General features: G+C 48.7%; 8 protein-coding genes across 8 annotated transcripts; 5 read left to right on the forward strand and 3 right to left on the reverse strand.

Moving 5' to 3' along the window:
* Positions 1-917: 917 nt before the first annotated feature.
* On the forward strand, positions 918-3620 carry EDB82DRAFT_487321 (acyltransferase ChoActase/COT/CPT). Its single transcript, XM_025730351.2, has 4 exons — positions 918-1214; positions 1529-1586; positions 1650-3312; positions 3363-3620. Exons 1-4 carry the CDS (start codon positions 1149-1151, stop codon positions 3487-3489), a joined length of 1914 nt encoding a protein of 637 aa, XP_025589485.1. The 5' UTR covers positions 918-1148; the 3' UTR covers positions 3490-3620.
* On the reverse strand, positions 3621-6103 carry EDB82DRAFT_456917 (adenylate cyclase associated N terminal-domain-containing protein). Its single transcript, XM_025730350.2, has 6 exons — positions 5915-6103; positions 5600-5857; positions 5271-5538; positions 4876-5198; positions 4253-4826; positions 3621-4202 (listed from the first exon to the last, which is right to left on the reverse strand). The coding sequence occupies exons 2-6, from the start codon at positions 5644-5646 to the stop codon at positions 3759-3761; spliced, it is 1656 nt and encodes a 551-aa protein (XP_025589484.2). The 5' UTR covers positions 5647-5857; positions 5915-6103; the 3' UTR covers positions 3621-3758.
* Positions 6104-7633: 1530 nt separating this feature from the next.
* Positions 7634-9598, forward strand: EDB82DRAFT_54776 (Ribokinase-like protein). The gene is made up of 2 exons (XM_025730348.2): positions 7634-8079; positions 8175-9598. The coding sequence occupies exons 1-2, from the start codon at positions 7779-7781 to the stop codon at positions 9308-9310; spliced, it is 1437 nt and encodes a 478-aa protein (XP_025589482.1). The 5' UTR covers positions 7634-7778; the 3' UTR covers positions 9311-9598.
* On the reverse strand, positions 9569-12369 carry EDB82DRAFT_487336 (MCM2/3/5 family-domain-containing protein). Its single transcript, XM_065608307.1, has 2 exons — positions 12233-12369; positions 9569-12157 (listed from the first exon to the last, which is right to left on the reverse strand). The coding sequence occupies exons 1-2, from the start codon at positions 12303-12305 to the stop codon at positions 9651-9653; spliced, it is 2580 nt and encodes an 859-aa protein (XP_065465628.1). The 5' UTR covers positions 12306-12369; the 3' UTR covers positions 9569-9650.
* A 418-nt stretch (positions 12370-12787) lies between these two features.
* On the forward strand, positions 12788-14738 carry EDB82DRAFT_471359 (exocyst complex protein EXO70; the record flags this gene model as incomplete). The annotated part of the gene is made up of 2 exons (XM_025730346.2): positions 12788-13001; positions 13054-14738. The coding sequence occupies 2 exons, from the start codon at positions 12788-12790 to the stop codon at positions 14736-14738; spliced, it is 1899 nt and encodes a 632-aa protein (XP_025589480.1).
* A 1712-nt stretch (positions 14739-16450) lies between these two features.
* EDB82DRAFT_54806 (2'-5' RNA ligase superfamily-domain-containing protein) lies at positions 16451-20624 on the reverse strand. The gene is made up of 3 exons (XM_025730345.2): positions 18129-20624; positions 17363-18063; positions 16451-17310 (listed from the first exon to the last, which is right to left on the reverse strand). Exons 1-3 carry the CDS (start codon positions 20309-20311, stop codon positions 16574-16576), a joined length of 3621 nt encoding a protein of 1206 aa, XP_025589479.2. The 5' UTR covers positions 20312-20624; the 3' UTR covers positions 16451-16573.
* A 104-nt stretch (positions 20625-20728) lies between these two features.
* EDB82DRAFT_487340 (uncharacterized protein) lies at positions 20729-23845 on the forward strand. Its single transcript, XM_025730344.2, has 7 exons — positions 20729-21088; positions 21137-21267; positions 21329-21623; positions 21677-22153; positions 22208-23302; positions 23359-23558; positions 23620-23845. The coding sequence occupies exons 1-7, from the start codon at positions 20996-20998 to the stop codon at positions 23642-23644; spliced, it is 2316 nt and encodes a 771-aa protein (XP_025589478.1). The 5' UTR covers positions 20729-20995; the 3' UTR covers positions 23645-23845.
* An 83-nt stretch (positions 23846-23928) lies between these two features.
* EDB82DRAFT_54980 (60S ribosomal protein L12) lies at positions 23929-25031 on the forward strand. The gene is made up of 5 exons (XM_065609559.1): positions 23929-24044; positions 24100-24133; positions 24189-24309; positions 24363-24683; positions 24741-25031. The coding sequence occupies exons 1-5, from the start codon at positions 24041-24043 to the stop codon at positions 24810-24812; spliced, it is 552 nt and encodes a 183-aa protein (XP_065465629.1). The 5' UTR covers positions 23929-24040; the 3' UTR covers positions 24813-25031.
* The last annotated feature ends 218 nt before the right edge of the window (positions 25032-25249 follow it).

Here is a 25249-nt window from a genome sequence, read left to right on the forward strand (position 1 = left end):
TAACAGAATGCTCCAACAGCACACGTTGCAACGAGGGTTTGGTGTTCGGACAGAGTTCGGACAACCGTCTCGGGCCAACGGTTATAAGACCAAATGGCGATGAGCTCGGGTATTTATTACCAGTCCTCCATGTGCGTGTGCAATGTAATACTCTGTTGAATCTGAACACGCCTATTATTGATATTTCAAAGTCACAGTGTCAGGCTCTTACTCGAGTCGCTTATAGAACTATAGCCATGTCTCGTAGTTCTGGGTGTAGTCCCAGAAGTATTAGTACTCTGGCCTGGCAAGATCTTATGTCATAGGAAAATGATCTCCTAGCTGGTAAGGACACTAATTTAAACGCGTGTTGAATAAGATGTAGGTGGCACAGCATAATAGACTTTTGAGACTTGAGAATTATCAGAATAGAGGTGAAGTAAAGCTCTCCACTTCCCCGCGACCAAGCTATATCATAAACTGGGGTAGTGGAAGACTTAGCTTAGTGTTGAGCAATTGAGTCATTACCTCGCCAGCGGGATTTGTCTATATTGTGAAGTAGTAGAAGTAATGTCGAATAGAAGTCTAGTTTTCTATAATATTTTGCAATATTAAATATCTCTAGTGTTGTAGAAATTATGTGAGCTTCCTAGTGTCTTCCCCAAACCCCAACCCAACCCAGACAATACCTAACTTGACGATTGCCTCGGTGATAGTGGGCTTGGAGACTATCTACAATATCTGATTGGATACCAAGCTTATCACAGGGCCCCCAGACTTCCCCCCTTGTCATCCGTCCCGTCGGCCCTTGAGGTTCGTACCTCGGCCCAAGGCTTTTGAGAGGGGACTCATGACATGACGTCTCCACGCCCGTCACAAGCAAATCTCCGACTTGATAGCCTAACACTCATCCAGACCCTTGATTGGTATCGTGCTTCAACTCCCAGGCACAAGACTAACTGGTTAAGATCGTCTCCATTTTATAACTAAAGATTGCCGCGTCTTCAACCGAGGCCAGAGTAATAAGCGCGAAACCGGCCCTCTTACTATTCTCATATAGAAAGCCGACGGTATCGTCATATCTTCATACTACATATCTACCCCAACCCTTCCGGCTGTCGCCTTCGCTTCTCTTTCTTCTTTTTGGTTGTATCTCCTTCGTGTCGGTCATGTTGGCTTCAGCACGCTCGCCCGCCTTAAGGAACAGCTTCCGTCACTTTACCAAGATACGCGCCGTAAGTCAGCACTGTCCTTCACTTCGCAATGCGCCTTTGTCCTTGTCACGGTCATCTTCACATGTCGATGGACCTTGGTTGGAACCAAGAGTACTTGGCTGGATGTCTTGTCATGGGAGACAGACGACGAGTCATGGCCAAGTTCGCGGGCGACAGGGACTGGGGTCCATTGTTCGCTTGTGATCGACTTCTCCATATTGTTTCCCAGACGGCATGGGTCGTTCACTTCAAAACTTGATCACTACTTTCCCTCTGTTTATCTCACTCACCAAAGAATCTTCTGGCCGATCAAATTTCTAACAGAGTCAATTTAGGCGCAGACTCTAAGCATGTCTCCTGCTAAGCGAGCCAACAGCTCCTCATCCTCTTCAGGTAGGAGAAATCCCAATACGATTATTGCAGCCGATTTGATATACTGACGCGATCATGAACCAGGTTATGTTGAGAACAATTCAAAGGGACCAATGCTGCGATGGCAAGACTCTCTTCCACGATTGCCCGTGCCGACACTCGAGGAGACAGCCAAGCGTTATTTAAAGTCGCTTCACCCTCTCCTGTCTACCAGCGAGTACGAGGCCAGCAAGAAGGCCGTTGACGAGTTTGTGCGTCCTGGCGGCGTAGGCTCGAAGCTGCAAGAAAAGCTCGTGGCCAAGCGTGAGGACCCGAACACCAAGAACTGGATTTATGAGTGGTGGAATGATGCCGCCTACCTCTCCTACCGTGACCCAGTCGTTCCTTATGTCAGCTACTTCTATTCCCACCGAGACGACCGCCGAAGACGAGACCCAGCCAAGCGCGCTGCTGCGATTACAACATCCGTCCTTGAATTCAAGAAGCAGGTTGACGGTGGTACTCTCGAGCCAGAGTACATGAAGAAGCTGCCCATTTGCATGGATAGCTACCAGTGGATGTTCAATGCCTCTCGAGTCGCAGCCAAGCCTGCCGACCATCCTGTTAAGTTCTCTCCCGAGGAGAACAAGCACATCATTGCTATTCGCAAGAACCAGTTCTTCAAGATTCAGCATGAGATCGACGGAAAGCAGCTCAACACTTCAGAGCTTGAGAAACAGTTCAAGCACGTCTACGAGGTTGCCCAGCGTGTTCCTGCTGTTGGCGCTCTCACCTCAGAGAACCGAGACATCTGGACGGAAGCTCGTGATACTCTGCTCAAGGCAAGCCCGAAGAACAAGGACGCGCTCGAGGCTATCGAGTCAGCCTCATTCGTGGTTTGCCTTGACGACGCATCACCCGTCACTCTCGAGGAGCGTGCCCATCAGTACTGGCACGGCGATGGTGCCAACCGCTGGTATGACAAGCCTCTGCAGTTCATCATCAACGATAACGGCACGTCTGGATTCATGGGCGAACACTCTATGATGGACGGTACTCCCACTCATCGCCTCAACGACTACGTTAACGATCTTATCTTCGGAAACAAGCTCGACTTCTCTGACCCCAACATCCGCTCAAACCTACCCGAACCTCAGCTCGTCAAGTTTGAGATCACCCAGGAAGTCCAGAGTGAAATTGATCGTGCTACAAAGGACTTTAACGATATCATTAGCAAGCATCAGCTTGCCGTTCAGGCCTATCAAGGCTATGGAAAGGGTCTCATTAAGAAGTTTAAGTGCTCGCCAGACGCTTATGTTCAAATGATCATCCAGCTCGCCTACTTCAAGATGTACGGCAAGAGCCGACCTACTTACGAGTCCGCTGCCACGCGTCGTTTCCAGCTTGGTCGCACCGAGACATGCCGCACTGTTTCGGATGATTCTGTCGCTTGGGTCCAGGCCATGTCTGATGCCTCCGTCGAAGACAAGACACGTGTAGAGCTTTTCCGCAAGGCAATCAACGCCCATATCGAGTACATCACTGCTGCATCCGACGGCAAGGGTGTCGACCGACATCTCTTTGGTCTCAAGAAGCTCCTTGAAGCTGGCCAAGAAGTCCCCGCCATTTACAAGGACCCTGCATACGGATATTCCAGCTCGTGGCACCTGTCCACTTCCCAACTTAGCTCCGAGTTCTTTAACGGTTACGGTTGGAGTCAGGTCATCGACGCTGGCTTTGGTATCGCATACATGATCAACGAGAACAGGTAAAGACAGCAATCCAAACGTGAACCAACTTTACTAACAACTATTATAGTCTTAACTTCAACATCGTATCCAAGGGTCTCGGCAGCGACCGCATGAGTTACTACTTGAACGAAGCTGCCAACGATATGCGCGAGTTGCTCACACCTACTCTGGAGCCTCCCAAGGCCAAGCTGTAATTGTGTCTGCCCTCCTATAAGAGGATAGAGATATGGAATGCATATAATGGATATTGGATATTGAGCGAGATTTCGTTTTGGCAAATCAAACATAGATTAGACATGCATTGACATGAGAAACCAAAAAAATGAATAAAAGGTTATCAAATCCAAACAGTCACTATTTACTTGGGTTGCCATTGTATGTCTAAGCACATCTCCAGAGCCTGGGCAGAAAGGTTGTGGTAATATCCCAATCCTACATTGTCAGATCCAAAGTGCCTTCTGTATTAGCCGGCGTGAGCCACAATTTCGTTGACCAAGTCTCCCTTGGACTCGTCGTAGTAAGAGCAGATTTGCGAGGGCAGAGGCACCTCCCTGTAGTCATCGTCCTCGCCAGAGATAACGTTAAGGTTGATGCCCGCCGATTTGCTTGTGAAGACCTTGGTTCCTATGCTTTCCTTGCTGAAGTAGATTTGTGCGCTGTCGATCTGGTCAAGCATAACGGTAGGGATGGTACCCATAACCTGAAGAGCGAAATTTTGAGCCTTGACAACGTCGACGGTTGACACAAGGGTGTCAACGATCAGCGAGAGTCGAGTTGAGTTCTCAACCGTGACTTGGTTGGCCTTGCCCCTGACAATGATAGTGGTGTTGTTACAACGACTGATAAGAATCGAGTGCGTCAAGGAGGCTTCAATTTCGATGGGCTCGGCTTCCTTCTCAAAGTTTTCCTGGATTGGGTTAGCTGCTGTCACTTTCCTTCATGAGGGACGCCACATACAATAATCCATTTGTTGCCATCAAGCTCCTTCTTCGGAGGCTTCTTGATACGCATACTCTCGGGCTTAGGCTTCTTGCCAGGAGCAGGGCTCTTACCCCTCTGGCCAGTAGAAACCGTGGAGCCGCTTCGAAGGGATGGGTTCTTGTGAGTCATTTCAGACTTGTCCACCTTGCGCAAGCCTTTGGTAACAGCGTCGCCCTTGTTGAGTTCCGAGAAAACGGCACCCAAACCGCCAGATGGGGCAGCCGCGGGGGCTTCCTGTGTCTTGATATCCAAAACAGGAGGGGGCCCAGGGGGAGGAGGCGGTGGGGGAGCTCCTCCAGCAGGAGGAGCAGGAGCAGGAGCAGGAGCAGGAGCAGGAGCAGGAGCAGGAGCAGGAGCAGGAGCAGGAGCAGGAGCAGGAGCAGGAGCAGGAGAGGGTGCGGAGTCGCTAGACAGCGACTGTAGGACTTCCTGGACAGATTGCCCCTGAGGATTCCATGGGATACCTGTTGAGAAATATTGCTTGACATAATCGGCAAGATCACGGAACACCTGGTAGAAGCTCTGAACCCACTCGATCTGCTTGGGATCCCTGGACACCTGGTTAAATATGTTTGTGTTTTCCAATTGGCATGACTTACTTCTCCTTGTACTCCTTGAGGACCCTGTTACCGAAGAACTGAGCCGCGCCTAGGCATTCGTCCACATGCTTAAAGGGACGAGTGTCAACAGTGACCCAGGCGAGAACCATGATACCCTCAGAAACAGTGCTCAGTTGTGTGATCATGGGGCTGGGGCGGTTGTTGTCCTTGATCTCGTTGACAGCCATAAGTGCCTCGTTAATTGGCTTAATAAGATTTTGGAAGACGGGCATGCCGGAACCAGATAGATCAGGCTTCTTTGCCTTGGTCGATATCAAAAGAAACTTGCGCTGTTCCTGGAAACCAGTCTTGACAAGGGAAGCCTAGTATAGGAGAGAAAATTAGCATTGGTCATGGCATGATTGTTGCATCCATCCTCAGCATGGAGTGTGTACCTGTTCAGCAACAAGCCCGCCGATCTCGTGACTGAGCTTAACATAATTCTCAACGGAGGTGTTCAGGAAAGCATCGAATTCCTCAATGGACTCAGGAAGCGGCTCAGCTTCAGGCTCGGGCTTTGCGGATTTGGGGATGGAAGCCGGAGGGGGAGCAGCCGAGGAGGGGTTGAGGGGAGAGGGTATCGCCTGGTTCAGAACATTGGCGTCGGCGGGCGGATCGGTTGCAGAAGCGATGTCCTCGAGACGAGAAGTTGCAGCTTCGAGTCTAAGTCGAATCAGTGCCTGCGCAGCTTGCGAGACCAACAAATTGGGCGCAGTGAGCTTACCGCTTGATCAGGGTGGTCAAGTTGTGCATCTGACTATTAACCGCCATGGTGCCGATTGCGAATTGCTTTGGCCGAGGGAAGGTATATGCGTTGTAGTCGGGAGGAGTTGGAACTGAGTTGTCTCGTTGAAGGTGCGCGCAAGATTGACGATAATCCTAGATTATATATAAAGGAGGGTTGGTTGATGGGCAACGACGCGTTTAGGCAACGGACGATGGTACCTAGGCAGTTGCGCAAAATGGGGTGATGGTCGGTTGCCTTCGCTTGGTGTTAATTAAATCGATCGAGGTAGAGAAGAGCAAAGCTTGTACCTACTTGGTGAGCTTCAGTTATAAACTCAATACTGAGATAAGGCTGAAGAAGCAAAGAACCGGGAATGAAGATGGGTGAATGATTGGAGCTCGGTTGAGGAGGTTCAAGATCCAAATAAAGAGGGCCTAACAGCAGGCAGGGGAAGCTGAGTGATACTGAGAGAGTACCTTATGCGTAGCGTGTCAAATGTGTAGATTCGGGTACTAGTAAAGTACCTTTCGACGATGAACCTTTTAGGCCAGCTGTAACTGCTCAGGTGGGTAAGGTTGCATATAATTAGTACTGGATAAAAGAGACAGCTGTCTGCCCGACAATAAACACAGGCTGCTATATAATGTCAAATTTGGGACTGTCTCATGCTGGTTATATTTTTTTGTAAATCATTATGGCTTGTTCGGGTTCTCTATGGCGTCTTCAGGCATTCCAATATTATAAGTTACGCCGGAACCGGGCGAAAGAACCAAAGCTCTGGATCGTCCCAGCACTGGCATGGAGGATAAGTTAGTTGGCTACTAACCTACAAAGCTGAGATATACAAGTCCGTCATCAGAAACCAAATTCAACAGCGCACATATTCACACTTGCACGCCTAGAAAATATATATTACTTTACTATCTAGAGCACGGTATCGCTAGCTCTTGGCCTATTTTATCATCTCGCGCCCCAGGCCCTCTGGAACTTGAGGATGAGATGAGCGCTCACAAGGGTAGCCTTGAAAGCACGAGTTTCCGGGGCAGAGTGGAAACCGTTTACGAATAATAGAACTAGGATATGCAAGCCAGCAATAGCTCTGGGGCTATCAGTAATTTAGACAATAATCTATCATCAGGCTGAGGCCGGACGAATATAACTGCGCATCACTATCCAACATCGCCGGAGGGTGGTACAAGCCTGTCATAAAGCTTCTGAGGTCCACGAAGCATGTAACAATTACTTTGCAAAGGCTATAAAGCTCGTGATTCAAGCACAAGCGATTGAAGCAATTATACAAATGACATAAAAAAATAGTGAAAAGAAATAGTCATTTTATAAGTATTTCTTGAAAAAGATAAAATTGCGTTTTTTTGGTAGGTCAGAACTTCTGCGCGGAACTGCATGTATTAGATCAAAGCCACGTGGTCGTTTATCAATCGAAGCATTCGACCAGCTTTCGAGAAGCTTTTAAGCGATAAGGCAGGCAATATTGAGATACCTAAGGCGAGACGCCTGGCCATGCTGCTGTGGTATTTATTCAATGTTCTTGACCGACATGGTACAGGCCACTTTTTCTAGGTACAGTGGTTATTAATGGCACATTGAATATTAATAGGTATCCCAGGCAGTTGGTTAGAGAAAGATAGTGTAGTAGAAGGACATGTAGGTGCCTGACTAAAGTAGTAGGTACTTTATTTAGCCTGCCCCCAAAACACAAACTCAACACCAACGCAGACACCGCCTACAGTCATTCATTCATTCGTGCTTTGAGTGCACCCTCTTTAGCTCCTTATGCTTTCATCTTCCTATCTTTTGCAGTACTACTTTATATACTTTACACAACTTGAAACAGCTGACACTCACCATATCCATCAAATTATGAGCTGAGCCGCCACAAGACTACCTCTTCTTTTGCCTATACTTTTTGTGCCAAATTTAAGCATTTGGACCCCTGTTTTTCAGCATCGCCAAATCACCGACTCCACCGGCCATTAAAGATTTCCCAATCTCCTGTGCAACGACAGATAATCAGACGACTGTCTAGTTTGCAGAAACATCTTTTCAGCTTCGATTCTTACTTGTAGTCGCTCAGCATCTGGACCTACTACGCACTATCTTGTCCATCTCACCATACCAGGTAGTCGTTGAGTGAGAAATCGAGCCCCTCCACATCATGGCTGATCTCGCCGAACGACCAGCGCTTGAGCTGCAGACCGATAATGAGAAATCTGACCTACCGAATGAGGACGGCATAACTTTAGAGAAAACAGAAGACCCTATTCAAAGCAATGATGTTGACGCTAGTGCTGATGCTGGGCAAGAGCCAGAGCCAAAGACAGAAGAGCCAGAAGAATCAAAACAAGATGATACTCCAGAACAGGCAGTCCCAGTTGTAGATGAAAACACCGCGGACGAGGAAGAAACTCAACAGAATGTCCCTATCGATTTTGTCACCATGGGCATGTTTATCATCGGTCAGTAGATTCATTGCCTTCAAGCGCTGTCACATTTGAGGCGCTTCATCATATTTATCGCCTTGCTTAAAGCATAGAACTAACCTGATTTTAAGACGATATCGACTTCATTCCCCCTACTGAGCCTGTCAAAGACATCCTTGGTGGCGCTGGCACCTACTCGGCGCTGGGAGCTCGACTTTTCTCTCCTCCACCTAAATCTACCTCTGTTGGCTGGATTGTCGATCAGGGCTCCGACTTTCCCCCTTCTCTCTCAACACTCATCGACAGCTGGTCCACCTCAGCCTTGTTTCGCCATGATGGGCTGCGGCTAACTACACGAGGCTGGAATGGTTACGAAGGTACTGCTGAGAAGCGCGCTTTCAAGTACCTGACTCCCAAGAAGCGTCTGACTGCTGAGGATCTTACCCCGACCTTGTTGCAATCACGCTCATTTCACCTGATATGTTCTCCGAACAGATGCAGAGATCTTGTTGCAGAGATCACATCACTTCGTAAAAAGGTTATGCCTGCTGAGTCGTACACCAAGCCCATCTTTATCTGGGAACCGGTACCTGACTTGTGTACCCCCGACGAGTTGCTCAACTGCACCAACTGTTTGCCCCTTGTGGACATTTGTAGTCCAAATCATGCCGAACTAGCTGGTTTCATGGGCGATAGCGGGCTCGACCCGGAGACAGGTGAGATTTCGACAGTTGCCGTGGAGCGAGCCTGCGAGCAGCTCCTTGCCAGCATGCCTTTGCAATCCTTTACTCTTGTCGTTCGCGCCGGTGAAAAGGGGTGTTACATTGCGAAGAACGGAGGAAGGAAACGAGGGCGTGATCAAAAGACCACCAAACGACGAAAGAAGGACTACGTTAGAGGCGGTCTACAGCACGATACGGATATGGAGGCTCTGTTTGCTGGTTTACTCCAGGACGCCGATGGCTTTGTCGCACGCGAGGAGATCGAAGTTGATCCAGGTATTGAGAAATGGGTCCCTGCATACCACGCAGAGCCGTCCAAGGTTGTTGATCCTACCGGAGGTGGAAACACCTTCTTAGGCGGCCTTGGAGTTGCGTTGGCACGAGGCGAAAGCATCGAAGAAGCCGTAGCCTGGGGAGCTGTCGCTGCAAGCTTCGCGATTGAACAGGTCGGCGTTCCGACGCTTGGTAGAGATGCAGAGGGCAGCGAAACTTGGAACGGGCACAATGTGGAGGCTCGTCTGCGGGAATTTCGCGAACATCTATGAATAAATTTTGTCTTCTTACAATAGGTAATGCCGTACTAGAACAACAAGCCTATAGATCGTTGCTATACGAAGCTTCTGTCATTCATCGTCAGTCATGCAAGTCGCCCATGCTGTATTGCCAACACCATATACTCTCTTTCAATCGGACAGACCCACAAGAGGTCTTCTACTATTACATATCAAACTAAACATCCCCCAATCTCTATTGCCTGCTAAGCTCTTGGTATCTCTCTGTTTGCCATCGCTAGATCTTGATAACTTGTTGATCATCATTCGTGAGCCTGGAGTCAATGTTAGTCAACGCGCATACTTGACAATGGATGTTAGGGGAGGGAAAAACTTACATGATTTGGTTCGCTTCATTCATCTTCTGTAGTGCCTTCGTCGCCTCGACCTTGTCGAATACGTTACGTCTTCCAACCTTGCTGTTGACGGCTTCGATAACTGCATCTACCTCGGCTGTGTCGTCCTCGAAGAGATCGGTGTTGAGAAGCTGGCCAAGGGTCGTCCGGAAGGTTGTCAGGCGCTGAGAGGAAATGGGGGTGTCATCGATAGCGAGCGCAGCAGTTTCGTCGGCAAGATCGTCACCTTCTTGAGACTCGAGTTGGCTCTCAGATGGAAGTTGCGAAGAAGGCATCGATGAGGCGAAGGAGGTCTGTGATGACTCTTGCACCCTCCTGCCAGAGCGACGTGGTGTGGCCTGGGATTCGTTTTCAGGTGCTTCGGGTTCTCTACTGTCGCTGGTTCCTCTTGTTTGGAGGCGGTTGCTGTTGCGAGTCGTTCTGGAAGCGGACCTGCTGGCCTGTGTGCCATTTGCTTCATCCCCATCCTCATCGTCGCCCGAGCTCTCGTCGCTGGACGACGCAAAGTCGACTGTTTGAGTCTTTCTCCTTTTCTTTCGTGACTCTTCCACAACTTCTTTGAATAAAGCAAATCTCAGAATTCCCTCTGCAGCAAGCGCATCGCGCTCCTCAATTCTGCTCGACAAGCGAGACTTGGCATGCGCCGTAGCAAGACGAATGATGGTCTCAAGGGTACGGACAGTCAAGGGACTTGTCCTTCGCTGGTTACCCTCCATCTCATCATTTCGTAAACCAACATAGATGTCATTGATGCGGTCAGCGGCCTCCTGGGTGAGTACAGGCTTGATTCTTGTCTTGGCGTATTGTATGTACTTCTTCATAAAAGGGATACTCAGAATTTCGGGTTTCTTGTTCGCACCTCGACCGGATGTAATGGTAACACCAGAGTGAAGCATTGCATCGAATTTCTGGTACACGTCGGTTGGTCCCTGAGTTTCATTCTGGTTGGAAGTTGCTACACCCAAAGACTGTGTTCCTTGTTCTCGTACAGGTGCACCTTCTTCCGTTCCTGGCTGACGGTATCGATGCATACGAAGGACATGCTCTGAGACGTGTCGATCACGAGTGTCTTCAATGTCATCCGTGACAACAAAAAGTAAATCAAAACGTGAGAGGAGAGAGTCTGGGAGCGCGATGTTCTTGTGAGGATCCTTGTGAGGGTCATATTGGCCAAAAACGGGATTGGCAGCAGCGACTACACTGCAGCGAGCATTCAGGGATGTGTGGATTCCTGCCTTTGCGATGGTAACAGTCTGCTGTTCCATGACTTCGTGAATCGCAACTCTGTCCACGTCGGACATTTTGTCGAATTCATCGATACAAACCACACCACGATCGGCCATAACCATTGCACCAGCTTCAAGTCGCCGTTCGCCCGTCTCCTTGTCTGAAGTCACGGCCGCAGTCAGACCAACACCTGAAGAACCGCGACCTGTTGTTGCAATGGCCAGTGGTGCTGTGTTTAAAACGAAGCGCAATAGCTGGGATTTGGCGGTAGACGGATCACCAACCATCAAGATGTTGATATCTCCACGCAAATGTGTTCCGTTCTCGAGGTTTTTCTCAATACCTCCCAGAAGCATGAGTAGGATGGCTTTCTTGACGTAGTCATGGCCGTAAATACTAGGGGCAAGAGACTGTGACAGCAACTCTAGCAGGTTCTTTTTCTTGGAAACCTTGTTGATGTTGCGAATATCGGTATCTGTGATAGTAGCAGTCGCAACACCACCGCCAGATTTTGATGACAACAAAACAACGTTGTTGGTTAGAATCATTGTCTTGAATAAAGCGCTGTTGTGATTGGTATTTCGGTTACCCAGGGTCCGGTAAATGCCTACTAGCTGAACTCGATCACCAGGTTTCACGCTGTCCACAAGATCGTCATCAAGAATAGCGTCCACTCCACGAGGAAGCTGGCCTGCAGGGGCGCGCTCCGGCATTTCCTGAATGGAGATTGTCTGATGATCGCGGTACGTACAAAAGCCGTACTCTGTAACAAGGGGGTTGCCGTCGTCGTCCTCGCGAGGATACACACTGGAAGTGGTGACTCCGTTTGTCATTGTTTGATCTTGATATTCGCGGAAATGGAACATGTCTTTCGTCTCGTTGTAGTGCACACTCTTCACAACCTTGGGTCGGATCAGGGAGCAACGTGTTACGATTCCCTCGATAGATACCATGTAGTTGAGAAGATGGGACGACAGGGTACGCGGATTGCAAGAATTCAAGCCGAAGCTGCCTGCCCATGCGCAGTAGTAGATGGTATCCTTCGCAGTCTGGTCCGGTCGTGCTTGCGGGATGGTTTGAACAATATTCTTCAAGGCTTGATCAAATGCCAGGGTGAAGTCGAAGGGTTGCTGCAGCAGACCCTGTGCGAGGTCTTGATTATGATTGCGTACATGATCGAGGTTGACTATCAGGCGGCGCTGGTTCTTCTGGAGCATGAGAATGATGTCTGATCGATAACTTCGGACTTGGGGATCATCTTTGTATCAAGTGTTAGTAGCAGGCGGCAACGATAACAATATTTGGTAGAGGAACGATTGGGCGGTGTACATACTGGGATCGAGAAACTCTTCCGCCTGGCGAATGCGATCACGCACGCCTTCATCCTGAAGCATAAAAGAATCCATGATGGCGATCTATTTTGCGATGTCTTTACCAACAAGCGGGTTGGACAAAGATGGCATTCACGAATATAAGAATCGAGGGGTGAAGTAAACCCAGGCGGGGCGTTGCTGGGGCTGCTCCGAAACCCTGTCGCGCCCCTGCATTAACGCGTACCTGGCACTTCGCGTAAAGTGATTGTTGCTTACAGCCACACTTCAGCCACTGTCGCCTAAGAGAGGCCGCTATGGCATGTCATGTAACTTGTCTCCCAGGGGCAAGCCTGTAAATACGCCCATGCCTATTACAGTAATAACCTATCAATGGACGTCAGGTTACCTGTCAAGGGACCAAGTTACATACCTACATCGGCGCCCATTCCTGGGCAATGACCCCCCATTTTAACCATTCACCAAACCTAACACTGTCTCTCCTTACCTACTACCTTGTCGCCTACAAACCGCTTAATCACCTAGTACATGACACAATCAGACAGCTTTACTAAACAATGTCAGTCGGACTTGCTGGCGGCGCGCACAGTGCCTTGGACGAAGAAGCCAGGGCCGAGGTTGACGTCCTCAATTCGCGACTTGAGAAGACAACGCAATTGACCAAGAAGATTCAATCCTGCCTCAACAGACTCGAGACAACAGGAAAAAGTGTCCAGGATGTTGCAGGACCCCTGAATGGAGAGACTAGGCGACTACAAATACTGGGGAACAGTAAGTGAATAAAGATGTCTATGATCAATAACCATGGCTAACCGCGCATTAGACGTCGACTCCGTCCTTTCTGCGATCGATCGCTTGCGCCAACCTGCAGATAGCAAGAATGACGAGGAACAAATAATCCGGGTCGGCCCAGAGAAGGCTGGTCTATCTACCTACCTGGCCTCTATAAAGCGCCTAGGCAAAGCCTTGACTGAAATGAAGGCATCGAATCTGCGCGCGAACCAGCAAACTATGACTGATTTGTCACGTCTCATCAAATCAGGCAACAGTCAACTTGAACATCATTTCGAGACTGTGCTTCGCGGTGAGACACCACGAGCTGTTGAGCCACTGCACTACATCACGAAAGACAAGCCCTTCCCAACACTTCCTCAAGACAAGATCGCCCGCCTTGGTCTTATCTATTCTTATGTTGCCGAGAGCCACCATAATGGCGCTTCCGAGCTGGCTCATATATACGCAGAGGTGCGCGGCCCATACCTCTCAACATCTTTAGCCAACCTTGCCGCTGCAAGCGTCAATACTGCTAAGAAGAAAAGCCCGGATGCTGTTTACCGCGCGGGTACCAATGGCATGGGGACTTATGCACAAGCGATGGAAGGCTTGTTCCTGTCCGAGTACGACAACGTCTGTAGTGTTTTCTCTCGCGAGGACTGGCCAGTTATTTTTCTATCAACTTGCCAATCAGCTTTGGCAGAACAGGCACGATGCCTACGTGAGCTTAATGCTCATATCAAGAGCCATCTCAACACAGATTGCTATCTGGCTTATGAGATCACCGAAATCATCTCTGCACTTTCTGGAAAGCTCGAAACACGAACCGGCGAATTAAAAGGAGCACTCGCTGCTGCATTGAAACCTGTCAGAGAGACCGCCAAGTCGTCTCTAGCAGAACTTCTAGAGGAAACAAGACGTAAAGTTGGGATGCTACAGATACTACCATCCGATGGTGCACCAATACCCTTGGTATCAGAGACAATGCAGCGCCTTCAAACCATGGTGCATTTCCTGCGCCCAATCTCCAGCATCATGATATCCATTGGGGACGGCGGTTGGAAAGCAAACGCAGCAACAAATGGGCGCTCTACGGATGCTATTCCCAGTCTAGCCTCTTTTGATATCGGAGCAGACGGCAAAGAAATATTCTCGCATTATTGTCTCGACACCATCGAAACGCTTTTGTCCGGGCTGGACCAGAAATCACGCATACTCATGAAGAGCAAGGCTGTTGCCGGAGTATTTATGGCCAACAGTGTCATCATTATTGGGCGAATGGTTCAAACCTCAGAGCTCAACGACCTCCTGGAAAACAAGCTTGATATTCTCGAGCAGTGGCGTAAGAAGGCAACGGCAGCTTACACAGACGTGTGCAAGGACCTTTCTGTACACCTTTTCGATACTGTTCATACTAATCGGACCCATCGACCTACATCCGGACCTGTCGATTCGACATCCATCGTTAAGGGGCTAGGCAGCAAAGACAAGGATAAGATCAAGGAGAAGTTCACACAGTTCAATGGCGCGTTTGATGATATGGTGTCCCGCCACAAATCTTACAGTATGGAACGTGAAGTCCGGCGGATATTTGGAGAAGATATTCGTCAAAAACTACAGCCTCTCTACGAACGATTTTGGGACCGATACCACGAGATCGACAAGGGCAAAGGCAAGTATGTCAAATATGATAAGACATCCATTGCTGCAGTTTTTGCTAGCCTGGCTTCCTGAGGGCAGTTTCATTGAAAAATCTTGCGTATACCCCAATCATTCATTATCGCCGACAGATCTTGCAACCTAGAATTTCATTCACATTAGGAATATTAAGATGACAAACAAAGTCGGTATTCCTTTTCTTGAACTAATGGTCGAACTGGCCACAAGCTTCCTGATCTCATTTCAAGGCGTTGCGATGACTCCCGCTTTTCCACAGAACGCGCGACATGTGATGGTCCAACCTGCAGTCTGCAAACGTCTGTCCAGCTTCCAGGGGTGACTTCGGAACCACGGACTCCTCCCATCACACCCTCTCGAATGAGCCTGTTTGGGCGTCCCGTCCGGTTTGTCCTTCTGTCGATTCTACACTTTTTGATTCGGCGAAGTGCGCAATAATCAGGAAGGGCATCTGGGGCAGGTACCGCAGTAGTCATGTGTTCCAAGATCACTGGCTTTGCAACAGGCTGTGCAGCAGCTATTGGTAGGCGTCTGAACCTCGGAGTTGGTCATGGTGAATAGTGTGAGAGGAAAAGTTCAATGAAGCTCTGTATCAATTACTTTGCTTTGGAAGCGCAAGAATGGCGGTATCAGACTGAGGGAGGAAGTGTTTGTACTTCTTACAAGCATTCGGATGTTGATCGGGGAACCTGGATGCTTTATACTTGGCCTCATGAAGGGGCGTAATGAGAGGTGCCACAATCTCCTCATCTCCAGGCCTAAAAAGTCAACTGAGGATGCCAATCTGAGAAAGGCCGTGGTTGATGGTAGGATTCGGACTTCCTAGGCAAGGGCTTTGCGGCCTTCCTCCTACGGGATGGGCGAAACGCGAAACAATCTCGCACGCCACGTAGCTCGTTATGATGTACAGATTTAACGTCTTCCTACGGACTTACCATGCGCTCTACTGAAAATGACAGCACTCTAAGCCAACCATAACAGTCATCGTCATCATGCATGTAAGCTAAGCCCCGGGCTTCTGGAATTTCGCGTATGACAAAATGGAAGCTACTGTAGAACACGGTAGATCCCAGATCCTAGTCGGCTTGGGAGGTAACGGAAAAGTTGACATCTAAGCTCCAATACACACAATAATAAATGACACGAATCTGCTCCAAGACAACACAAACTGAATCACTAATTTCATCTCGTATGCTTCCATCAATCAACGTTTTTGACCCCCAAGACAGACCAGGTAGGTGGCGGCTGTCATTTACTCATTGCAGAATGTATTGGTTGGGAATTGCATGAAATCCCGTTCCTGCAATGTCGCATGATCTACAATGTGTTTCCATTTAAGCCTCGGAATGGCTTGATCTTGCTAAGCAATATGGCCTCGCGGTGATGGAACAACCTTCTGGTCAAGCTTATTGGACAGAGCAACGAGGTATAGTCCTTTCATGAGGTCCTATAGACTTTGTTGTTTTGCTCAGGATGGAGACAACAAATTGAGGCTCATCAGTAGAATGCAACCAGCTGTCATTTCACAAGCTAAAATAGTATCACAATTCCTCATGGGTCGATATAATCAGCGCATAGCCTCGGTATCGTTACAACGGTTATCTCATTTAGTTGACAGCACACCAACTATATTTGAAACACATTAGCTGCTGCGCTTATCTATCAAATCAGTCCCTTGCCTATTGGATAGCAGAAAAATGGCCTCCTAAGTCTTAGGGTATAAAAATAAATAGTCTAAGAACCGTAGTCTAAGGAGCATAAAGTGACCTACTAATTTCGTCTCTTATGCTTCCAGCGGTCAATTTTTCTGATACCCTGAGGCTTGCTACTGAGTGGTCGGCAAACGTGATTTGTAAATTGCAATTCCCTTGTGTTTTTCGAACAATCTGGCCTCAGACATCTGTTGTCGGCCTCTTGATGCCGCTACCGAAGATATCATCAGTCCGCGTTCGGCGCTCCCACACAATGACATTATCAGCCTTGCGCTTGAAGTACAGAATGCGGTGTTGTGGGATAAACTCCTCGTCGGTCTGCTCGCTCTTCCACTGTTCCACTGCTCTTTCACGAGCCCCTAGGAAACGGTCCTCGTACCCAACGATGTAGTCGCTTGTGTCGAAGTTGGTATCCCATCGTATCCGGTTGAGCACATCGGCAGCCGTGCGAAATTTACCAAGTCCAGGCGCCTTGCCTACTACTGCAGCTCGAGACCCGTGGGTGCTGCCCTTTCCTTTCAGTTCTTCCTCATCGTTGTCGAGTTCTTCCTCCTCTTCAAGCTCTTCATCCGAGTCCTCGTCGTCTGTATCTCCCGCAAATTCCCCCCATAAACTTTGATCAACTTCCATCTCACCAAGATCGGAGCCTCGAGCAAGTGTTGCGCTCATCCAACAGGACTGAGCATCGTAATACTTCTCGTCGCGGCGGATCCTTGTCTCGAAGTCCTGTAAGACTGTTTGGATGCTCGTACGCATCTCCTTGGCATCGTCTTTGCTCATGTTGCCGTCCCAGGCAAGGCCGATGAGGTAGCAACCATGGTACTCCTCGCCTGGGCCTCCCGCTCCTCCAGAAGACGCATCTAAGAACCGAGATGGCCAAATTCGTGCGATCAAGTTCTGAAGCTTTCTATTTATGTCTTTCGTGATCGTTAGTACAATGAATGTTACGGAATTGAAGGAGACTCTTACCAACCAACAACATAACACAACGGGATTCGAGCCAACCGATGAACCGGCCACTTTTTTCCTGTGACGGCCCCCAATAGTGTGCATCAATCTTGATGTAAGTTTTGAACTCATTCAAAAACTCCGTAGTTCCTCTGGTTTTTCCTGCTTCCTGGGTGGACTGAAGACCTAGTACACTATTCCATTTACAGCCATCCTGAGAAAGTAATCTATCGGCACGCTCTATTTCAGCTGCAATAGTCACCACAGTTGGGTTGGATGCTATCGGAGCAGTGTTGAGCGCTGGGGCATGCCAGCCGATGAGACAGAGAGGCTCTCTAAATGTACGGTTGTACCTCAAATCTTTGTGAAAGAACGGGTCGAACACCATCGAGTTTTTCCAGTCGAAATCTGCATAGTGTCTGAAGAATGTGGTTACAATATCTGCTGGAGATATCATCTCACTCCCAAAAGCCAGCGATTTGCAGATTGGAACAAGAAGGACACTGATATGGATGCCACCAAGGAACCCGAATTTTGCAGAATAGATGCCTCGTGCCTGGGCCCAGGACTTGATGTACAAGTGTGCCATCCGGTATTGGACCATGTCTGGAAGTGATCGACGCAGGTAAAAGAGATCGCGAACAGGCTTAAGCTTCGCTAGGGTCTGGAAAGGTAAAGCAAATGCCGAGTCATTAGCTGGTCGTTTCATAACTTCAGGCCACCTAGAACATTTGATTAGCAATGCCACTTTATGGCGCGTACCAGCTGAGATATAAGTGATGCATACCTTTCGGCGATTGACGCTGCTGCGCAATATTGGAGATCTACTTTGATGCCATGTACTTCTAGTTCCAGCATGTACCCAGAGTTGGCTTTGACCCGTCGTAAGATCCTGATGTCTGCCGCTCGCTTCAGTCTCTGAACTGCCAAAGTAAAGAATGTCTTGGAACTAAATGGGCCGATACAGAGACAGTCAATATCAGACGAGCTGGTCCAGACGCCCAATCCGTATGAACCAACTGGAACCACAACAAACGGGGGTCCAGATCTTGCATCATCCTCTGATGATGATAAGTCGATGTCCTTCAGAGCAACCTCCAGAGCTTTAACCGCTTGGGCCCTTGTCTCTCTTTCCTGCTCCGTTGGCAGACAACCATAATTTTCCAAGAAGTGCTCTAAGCCCTCGCCTTCGACCAAACTTGGCACAGGTCGCTGAAGTTTGATCTTCATTTCTGGAACAGTTGCCTTGGACATCTCACTTGACGATGATTTCAACAGAAGGCATCTTATACCCCAGTGATCACTAGCGTATGTGGGATAGCCTCCTCGAGGTGACTGGAACGGCGTTTGTCCAAACATATTGAAACCATGCGGGTGATAGTGCCCTGTCTTGACGAGTATCTTGTCGTACCTCTGTGGCCGGTTGTTGAGTCCACTTCCAACAAGTTCGGCAGTCAGTGTGTTTGTCAGAGGATCAAAGGTAGCCCCTTGCTCTCCCTGGAAAGAATCAAGCACGCTTCTTCTTTCATTATTCATGTCTGAAGACTCGCCTGATTCGAGTCGAGTGGCTAGCCAGGTGTCGAGAAAGCCAGCGTCCAGTAATGCCCGGTCAATGTCTTGCAGCCGATGAACTGTCTGCAATGATATGTCTTGTTTTTTTCGAGCAGCTTCGATAGTATGAGAAGAAGTCACAAGATTGAAATCGCCTGCAAGTACCCACGGGTGTTGTGGGAATGTAGCCGTTAGATAATCGAGCATCTTTTGGATCTCATTCTTCTTGGTAGCAATGGCCCCATCAGTAAGGCCTTGGCTGAGATGACATGCCACAATTATCCAGGGCCTGAACTCCCCGTCTGGGGTATCTCTTGTACCAATGGTAGGGAATCGCACGACAGTACATCCTTTGTGTTTTCTTTGAAATGGTAGATGATGCCACTCGAACGGAAACTTACTCAGTACAACGATATTTAAAAGGCTAGGAAGTGGCTCGGAACCTGTGGTTTCTGGAGGCCCATGCGAGACGTAGGGATAACGACCACGCAGTTCCTCGCTACCAAGGAGATCAGGGAGGAAGTGATCTGTAACCTCCTGAAGTACAACAATATCGGCGGCAGCTTGAGCGGAGAGAAGGTTCTGCACCAAAGGTACATGTCGATGTGATTGAGGGGGCCATTCAAACTCGGCCAAAACATTGTAAGAAGCAACAACTAATCGATCCAGCAAAAGCTCAGTGGCATCCGGTGTATGGGCAGGAAAGTCATCCTTTTCCGGAGGTTTTAAAAGCTCTGAAAAATAGTGGGCTGGTTGGAAGGCGATGCGTGATATCTCTTTCAAGCGATCAGTGAAGTCTTGAGGTTGTGTTGTCTGAGTGAGCGTGCCTGATTCAAGATTCAGGGTCCCCCAGAGCTTCATAGGCCGAGGGCCGCTGCCACTGCCGCTTTGCGCGAGAGGTTCGCGAACAAGAATAGCAACTTCCTTAACTTTCCATGTTATAGGCGCCAAGAGGCGAGCCTTTTCCAGAAGAAAATAATGCGGTGCAGCTTCTGCATCTTCACTCTGACCAATTGTCATATGAGGGGTGAAGTTTTCGTCCGTTGAATCCTGAGGATGGCCAAGGGCGTTTGAAATGTAGTTCTTGAGCTTTGAAAGCTGATTCACATTGTCCTTGGAGCTTTGGCCCAAGTATATAGTGTTGTTGTGCTTGTGTTTGAAGAAGTCGGCCGTATCGAGGGCCAGTTGAGGCTGGTATTCTATCGCATTTCCTTGAAGAACGTGGGCTGCATTCTCTAAGCGCTCAGGCCGCACAAATGGGTATATAATGTTAACATGAGGCGGCCAGGCAGTATAAGCCTTGTCGTAGAGACATCTCAGTCGATCTACCGATGACCATAGTTCTCGGGGAGGGATAGCGCATAACGCAGTATCATGAGACTCGAAATTGAAAACGGGCGTAGGTTCAATATTCTCCATTTTTAAGCAAGTAATTGTCGTTAATCGGTAGAAATGGGTATCGTTTAATAAAAACAAGCACGGTTTGAAAACGCGCAAAACGGTCCGCAGAAAATAAGCAACAACTTTCTATATGTTGAGGGATACCGTTGCTGATGAGCTGATAACTTATTGAGGTTTGGAACTCAAGTCTTTTATGGTTTATTCCCCTGCAAAGCTGAAACTTGATGTTACAGTTTATTGTCATATGTTGACTCATAAATGCACCCATATTATTGGTATAATTGTATCCAGCAAGGCTATGCTCAAGATTGCTAGCTGTTTTTGTTGAATAATTCTACGGTATGACTCAAGGAATACTATAGCATGCCCATCTATACGAGTAGATCCATACTTGCCTCTTGCACGGCCCCTTCATAGTCCAGGGTAGTTTTCTGACCCCTCCATGGGCTTAGCACAGGCTATCTATCAACGGGACAACCCCACTTTAAATTTAGCCAATTACCTACTGCTCAGTTCCCTTGTGAACACATAGCTTCATACCTTGGCCTTGGGTAGCTACCGTCGCTCTTGAGACCAATCCATAACATTTCGACATCCCTTCAACCATCGACTTTCTGCACCCGATAACCAGCCAGGCGCTCTTCGAAACAACATAATCGTGCACCTGCTTACTGGCGCATATCATCCGCCATCGCCGCCATCATGGATTACGAAGCGATAAAGGAGCAATGGAGTGAGGTCGAGGATCGCGATGGCGTCCGTTTGAGTTGGAACGTCTTTCCCAGCTCCCGCATGGTGCGTAGGCTGCTCAATGATTTCTTTCCCTAAACTCACATTGTTCAGGAAGCTTCAAGACTCGTTGTACCCATTGGAGCACTCTACACACCCTTGAAGGAGAAGCCCGATACTCCTTTGTTGCACTTCGAGCCCGTCACCTGTAAACAACCTTGTCGTTCAGTGTTGAACCCATTCTGGTATGGCCCGATCTGGGTTGCTTGGTAGCTTACTTCCTTTTTTGCTAACTTGACTCTCAAGCCAAGTCGATGTCCGCGCAAGAGTCTGGATCTGCCCTTTCTGTCTGTCCAGGAACCAACTGCCACCTCACTACAAAGACATCACTGCCAACGCGATCCCCCCCGAGCTTCACCCATCCAACACTACGATAGAGTACCGCTTGTCCCGACCGGCCCCTGCGCCACCAATCTTTCTATATGTCGTGGATATGTGTCAGGAGGCAGACAGCCTTGCCTCCTTGAAGGAGTCGCTCGTCATGAGTCTGAGCTTGCTCCCGGAGAACGCTCTTGTTGGTCTTATCACGTATGGCACAATGGTACGCTCACTTGCATCACTTTGCGCATGCTTGCTTTGCTAATAATTCAACAGGCACATGTCCACGAAATCGGCTACGAGGAATGCGCCAAGTCCTATGTTTTCCGAGGTAGCAAGGAGTACGCTGCGAAGCAAGTCCAAGAGATGCTCGGCTTGTCGTCATCTGGTGTGCGGCCCGGCATGCAACCCCAGCCTGGTCGACCATTCCCCGCTGGCCCAGCATCTCGCTTCCTTCTGCCTGTCCAACAGGCCGAATTCCAGTTGACCAAGGCCCTTGAGTCTCTCCAGAAAGACCCCTGGCCTGTTGCCAACGACAGACGTAACCTTCGCTGCACTGGCGTTGCGCTCAGTGTCGCTGTTGGCCTTCTTGAATCGTCTTTCCAGAATGCCGGTGGTCGCATCATGCTATTTGCTGGTGGCCCTGCCACAGAAGGACCTGGAATGGTTGTTGGACCTGAGCTGAGGGAGCCTATTCGATCTCATCATGACATTGACCGAGACAATGTCAAGTACTACAAGAAAGCCCTGAAGGTATATCTGCGTATTGGGATCGCTCTCTTGATACAGCACTAACGCGGGACACAGTTTTACGAGAACCTTGCTAAGCGCACTGCACACAACGGTCACATCATCGACATCTTCGCCGGCTGTCTAGACCAAGTTGGTTTACTCGAAATGAAAGGGCTGTGCAACTCGACTGGTGGTCACATGATTCTCACCGATAGCTTCACATCCTCCATGTTCAAGCAGTCGTTTGTGCGAATCTTTGAAAAGGATGGAGACGACAACCTACTCATGGGCTTCAACGCCGTGTTAGAGGTTTTGACCACAAAGGAACTCAAGGTTACAGGCCTTATCGGCCATGCAGTCTCCCTTAACAAGAAGTCCATTTCTGTTGGCGAATCCGAATGTGGTATCGGTAACACATGCTCCTGGAAGATGTGCGGTATCGATCCCAAGTCGAGCTACGGAATCTACTTCGAAATTGCTGGTCAGGGTCCAGCCACCCATCAGCAAGCACCCCAGAAGGGTATGATGCAGTTCCTCACATACTATCAACACTCTTCCGGCCAATTCCATCTCCGTGTTACAACGGTTGCCAGGAACCTGAGCAGCCCTGCCGGGGACCCAGCAATTGCGCAATCATTCGACCAAGAGGCTGCAGCTGTCCTCATGTCGCGCATTGCTGTTTTCAAGGCTGAGGTCGATGATGGGCCTGATGTCTTGCGATGGGTTGACAGGATGTTGATTCGGCTGTGTTCTCGTTTCGCGGATTACCGAAAGGATGACCCCTCGTCCTTCCGGTTGGAAAAGAACTTCACTCTATACCCGCAGTTTATGTTCCACCTCCGACGAAGTCAATTCCTCCAAGTGTTCAACAATTCTCCTGATGAGACAGCATTTTACCGACATGTGCTCAACCATGAGGATGTTAGCAACTCACTTGTCATGATCCAGCCCACTCTGGATTCCTATACATTTGACCAGGAAGGTGGCCAGCCTGTTTTGCTCGACTCTGCTTCGATCCAGCCCACACATATTCTTCTTCTCGATACTTTCTTCCACATCTTGATTTTCCACGGCGAGACAGTCGCTGAATGGAGAAAGGCCGGATACCAAGATCAAGAAGGATATGAGAACTTTGCTGGTCTGCTTGAGCAGCCCAAGGAAGACGCTCGCGTAAGTTCAATTCCTTCCCCCTTTTTTTGGTCGGTGCTTAAACTCACAACTTTTAGGATCTCATCACTGATCGATTCCCTCTCCCTCGATTCATCGTCTGTGATGCGGGTGGCTCTCAAGCTCGATTCCTGCTGTCCAAGCTCAACCCATCTACCACACACACGACTGGCCCGTACGGTGGCGTAGGAGCCACGACTGCTCAGACAATCTTCACAGACGACGTGTCCCTCCAGACCTTCATGGACCATTTGATGAAGTAAGTTTTTCTTGAACATCCAGCCACGAATTCAATTACATGTTACTAACCATTTACCTAGGCTTGCTGTGAGTGGTGCCAATTAAAGTGGCCCCTGAATAGCTTCGTGATAGTCATGGAGGGATCTGTAAATGTCGCGAAAATATTTAACCTTTGTAAGAATTAGTGCAGATGATGATCAGCCGCAATGAGGCCGTAATCCCGATGGAAAGAGAAATAGATTAGTATTTTATATTATGAGCTCTATAATTGATACCTTGGAGGTCTTACAGAGGAGTATCTGTCCCTTGTCCAGAAAGTGATGACTAAGATGCACGTGACCCCACTCGCTTCCAAATCGTTAGGGCAGATCTGGTGGGGCACACATTTTAGTGATTCCGACGATTGCAACTTTTCTCTTTTTTTCGAGCAACCTTCATTCGCCTTACATTCGGCACGCAAACCACGAGCCTCTGCCAACTTCAACGACAACTACAGCCAAAATGCGTACGTTTCCCTTGTCGAGCGCTTTTTTGACGGGCTCTGCTAACGCGAGGAACAGCTCCCAAGCTCGACCCCAATGAGATTAAGGTGATGTAGGTTAATTCTGTGAAAGGAAATTTTGGTCGACTCGCAACTGACATATTGTAGCCACCTCCGCGCCACTGGTGGTGAGGTTGGTGCCTCCTCTGCTCTTGCTCCCAAGATCGGTCCTCTGGGTCTTTCTCCCAAGAAGGTCGGAGAAGACATTGCCAAGGCTACTGGTGACTGGGTATGGTTTCCAACATCTTGTGAAGTGACAGGAAGATGCTTACAATTCTATAGAAAGGCTTGCGCGTAACTGTCAAGCTCACCATCCAGAACCGTCAGGCTGCTGTTTCCGTCGTTCCCACTGCTTCTTCCCTCATCATCAAGGCCCTCAAGGAACCCCCCAGGGACCGAAAGAAGGAGAAGAACATCAAGCACAACAAGTCTGTCGCCCTCGACGAGATCATTGAGATCGCCCGCACCATGCGATACAAGTCTTTCGCCAAGGACCTCTCTGGTACCGTCAGGGAGATTCTCGGTACCGCCTACAGTGTTGGCTGCCAGGTCGATGGCAAGCCTCCCCAGGCTATCATCGAAGCTATCCAAAGCGGCGATATCGACAGTAAGTTTGAGAAACGCTTGTTCTGTAAGTCTAAAAACTAACATATTGTGTAGTCCCCGAGGAGTAAATTCGGTCTCTTACGAAACCAAATACCACAAAACAAGAACAATAGATCCATTGTCTGATGGTTACCTCATGAACTCGTTTCTTCTTGCATCGTTGTGAAAGTGATACTCTGTAAATGCGTGACAGATCCTTGACTCACTCTGAAATCTACCATCATACTCTGTGGTTTATTTCTATTTTTGTTCGAGGAAGAGGAATGGAAGCCCAATACTCACCGCGACATACTAGCTATCAAGCTCTTGTGGATGTAGCGGTCCATCATCATGGCCACATATCTTTTCAAAGTCTAACGACTTTCTTTCTATCCATCGTTGTCAATGCTCAATTTTGTGTTTGCGGTATTGTTGTGTTGGCTGGTGTAAGGCTATATTGGTCGTCTATGCCAGCTCAACTCAACAATGATGAAAGTAGTGTTAGAAATTAACAAGTCAATAAATCTTACTATCAAATTCGCTTGCACCTGCATTTGTTCGTATGAATATATCATGGCTCTGGC

This window comes from Fusarium venenatum (assembly GCF_020744135.1).
Source record: "Fusarium venenatum strain MPI-CAGE-CH-0201 chromosome Unknown EDB82scaffold_1, whole genome shotgun sequence".
Taxonomy (NCBI): domain Eukaryota; kingdom Fungi; phylum Ascomycota; class Sordariomycetes; order Hypocreales; family Nectriaceae; genus Fusarium; species Fusarium venenatum.

Excerpts from the sequence above, each read along its gene's own strand:
- EDB82DRAFT_487321 (XM_025730351.2), top strand. The coding sequence starts at position 1,149 with ATGTTGGCTTCAGCACGCTCGCCCGCCTTAAGGAACAGCTTCCGTCAC. Across the intron at positions 1,215-1,528 it reads ACTTTACCAAGATACGCGCC|GCGCAGACTCTAAGCATGTC; the intron begins GTAAGTCAGCAC and ends GAGTCAATTTAG. Across the intron at positions 3,313-3,362 it reads TACATGATCAACGAGAACAG|TCTTAACTTCAACATCGTAT; the intron begins GTAAAGACAGCA and ends CAACTATTATAG.
- EDB82DRAFT_456917 (XM_025730350.2), bottom strand. The coding sequence starts at position 5,646 with ATGGCGGTTAATAGTCAGATGCACAACTTGACCACCCTGATCAAGCG. Across the intron at positions 5,199-5,270 it reads GCGGGCTTGTTGCTGAACAG|GCTTCCCTTGTCAAGACTGG; the intron begins GTACACACTCCA and ends CTCCTATACTAG. Across the intron at positions 4,827-4,875 it reads CTCAAGGAGTACAAGGAGAA|GGATCCCAAGCAGATCGAGT; the intron begins GTAAGTCATGCC and ends CCAGGTGTCCAG.
- EDB82DRAFT_54776 (XM_025730348.2), top strand. The coding sequence starts at position 7,779 with ATGGCTGATCTCGCCGAACGACCAGCGCTTGAGCTGCAGACCGATAAT. Across the intron at positions 8,080-8,174 it reads CATGGGCATGTTTATCATCG|ACGATATCGACTTCATTCCC; the intron begins GTCAGTAGATTC and ends CCTGATTTTAAG.
- EDB82DRAFT_487336 (XM_065608307.1), bottom strand. The coding sequence starts at position 12,305 with ATGGATTCTTTTATGCTTCAGGATGAAGGCGTGCGTGATCGCATTCGC. Across the intron at positions 12,158-12,232 it reads GGAAGAGTTTCTCGATCCCA|ATGATCCCCAAGTCCGAAGT; the intron begins GTATGTACACCG and ends CTTGATACAAAG.
- EDB82DRAFT_54806 (XM_025730345.2), bottom strand. The coding sequence starts at position 20,311 with ATGGAGAATATTGAACCTACGCCCGTTTTCAATTTCGAGTCTCATGAT. Across the intron at positions 18,064-18,128 it reads GCAGCGTCAATCGCCGAAAG|GTGGCCTGAAGTTATGAAAC; the intron begins GTATGCATCACT and ends CAAATGTTCTAG. Across the intron at positions 17,311-17,362 it reads TTGTGTTATGTTGTTGGTTG|ACATAAATAGAAAGCTTCAG; the intron begins GTAAGAGTCTCC and ends CGATCACGAAAG.
- EDB82DRAFT_487340 (XM_025730344.2), top strand. The coding sequence starts at position 20,996 with ATGGATTACGAAGCGATAAAGGAGCAATGGAGTGAGGTCGAGGATCGC. Across the intron at positions 21,268-21,328 it reads TCAGTGTTGAACCCATTCTG|CCAAGTCGATGTCCGCGCAA; the intron begins GTATGGCCCGAT and ends TTGACTCTCAAG. Across the intron at positions 23,303-23,358 it reads AGCCCAAGGAAGACGCTCGC|GATCTCATCACTGATCGATT; the intron begins GTAAGTTCAATT and ends CACAACTTTTAG.
- EDB82DRAFT_54980 (XM_065609559.1), top strand. Across the intron at positions 24,310-24,362 it reads CCAAGGCTACTGGTGACTGG|AAAGGCTTGCGCGTAACTGT; the intron begins GTATGGTTTCCA and ends ACAATTCTATAG. Across the intron at positions 24,684-24,740 it reads CTATCCAAAGCGGCGATATC|TCCCCGAGGAGTAAATTCGG; the intron begins GACAGTAAGTTT and ends CATATTGTGTAG.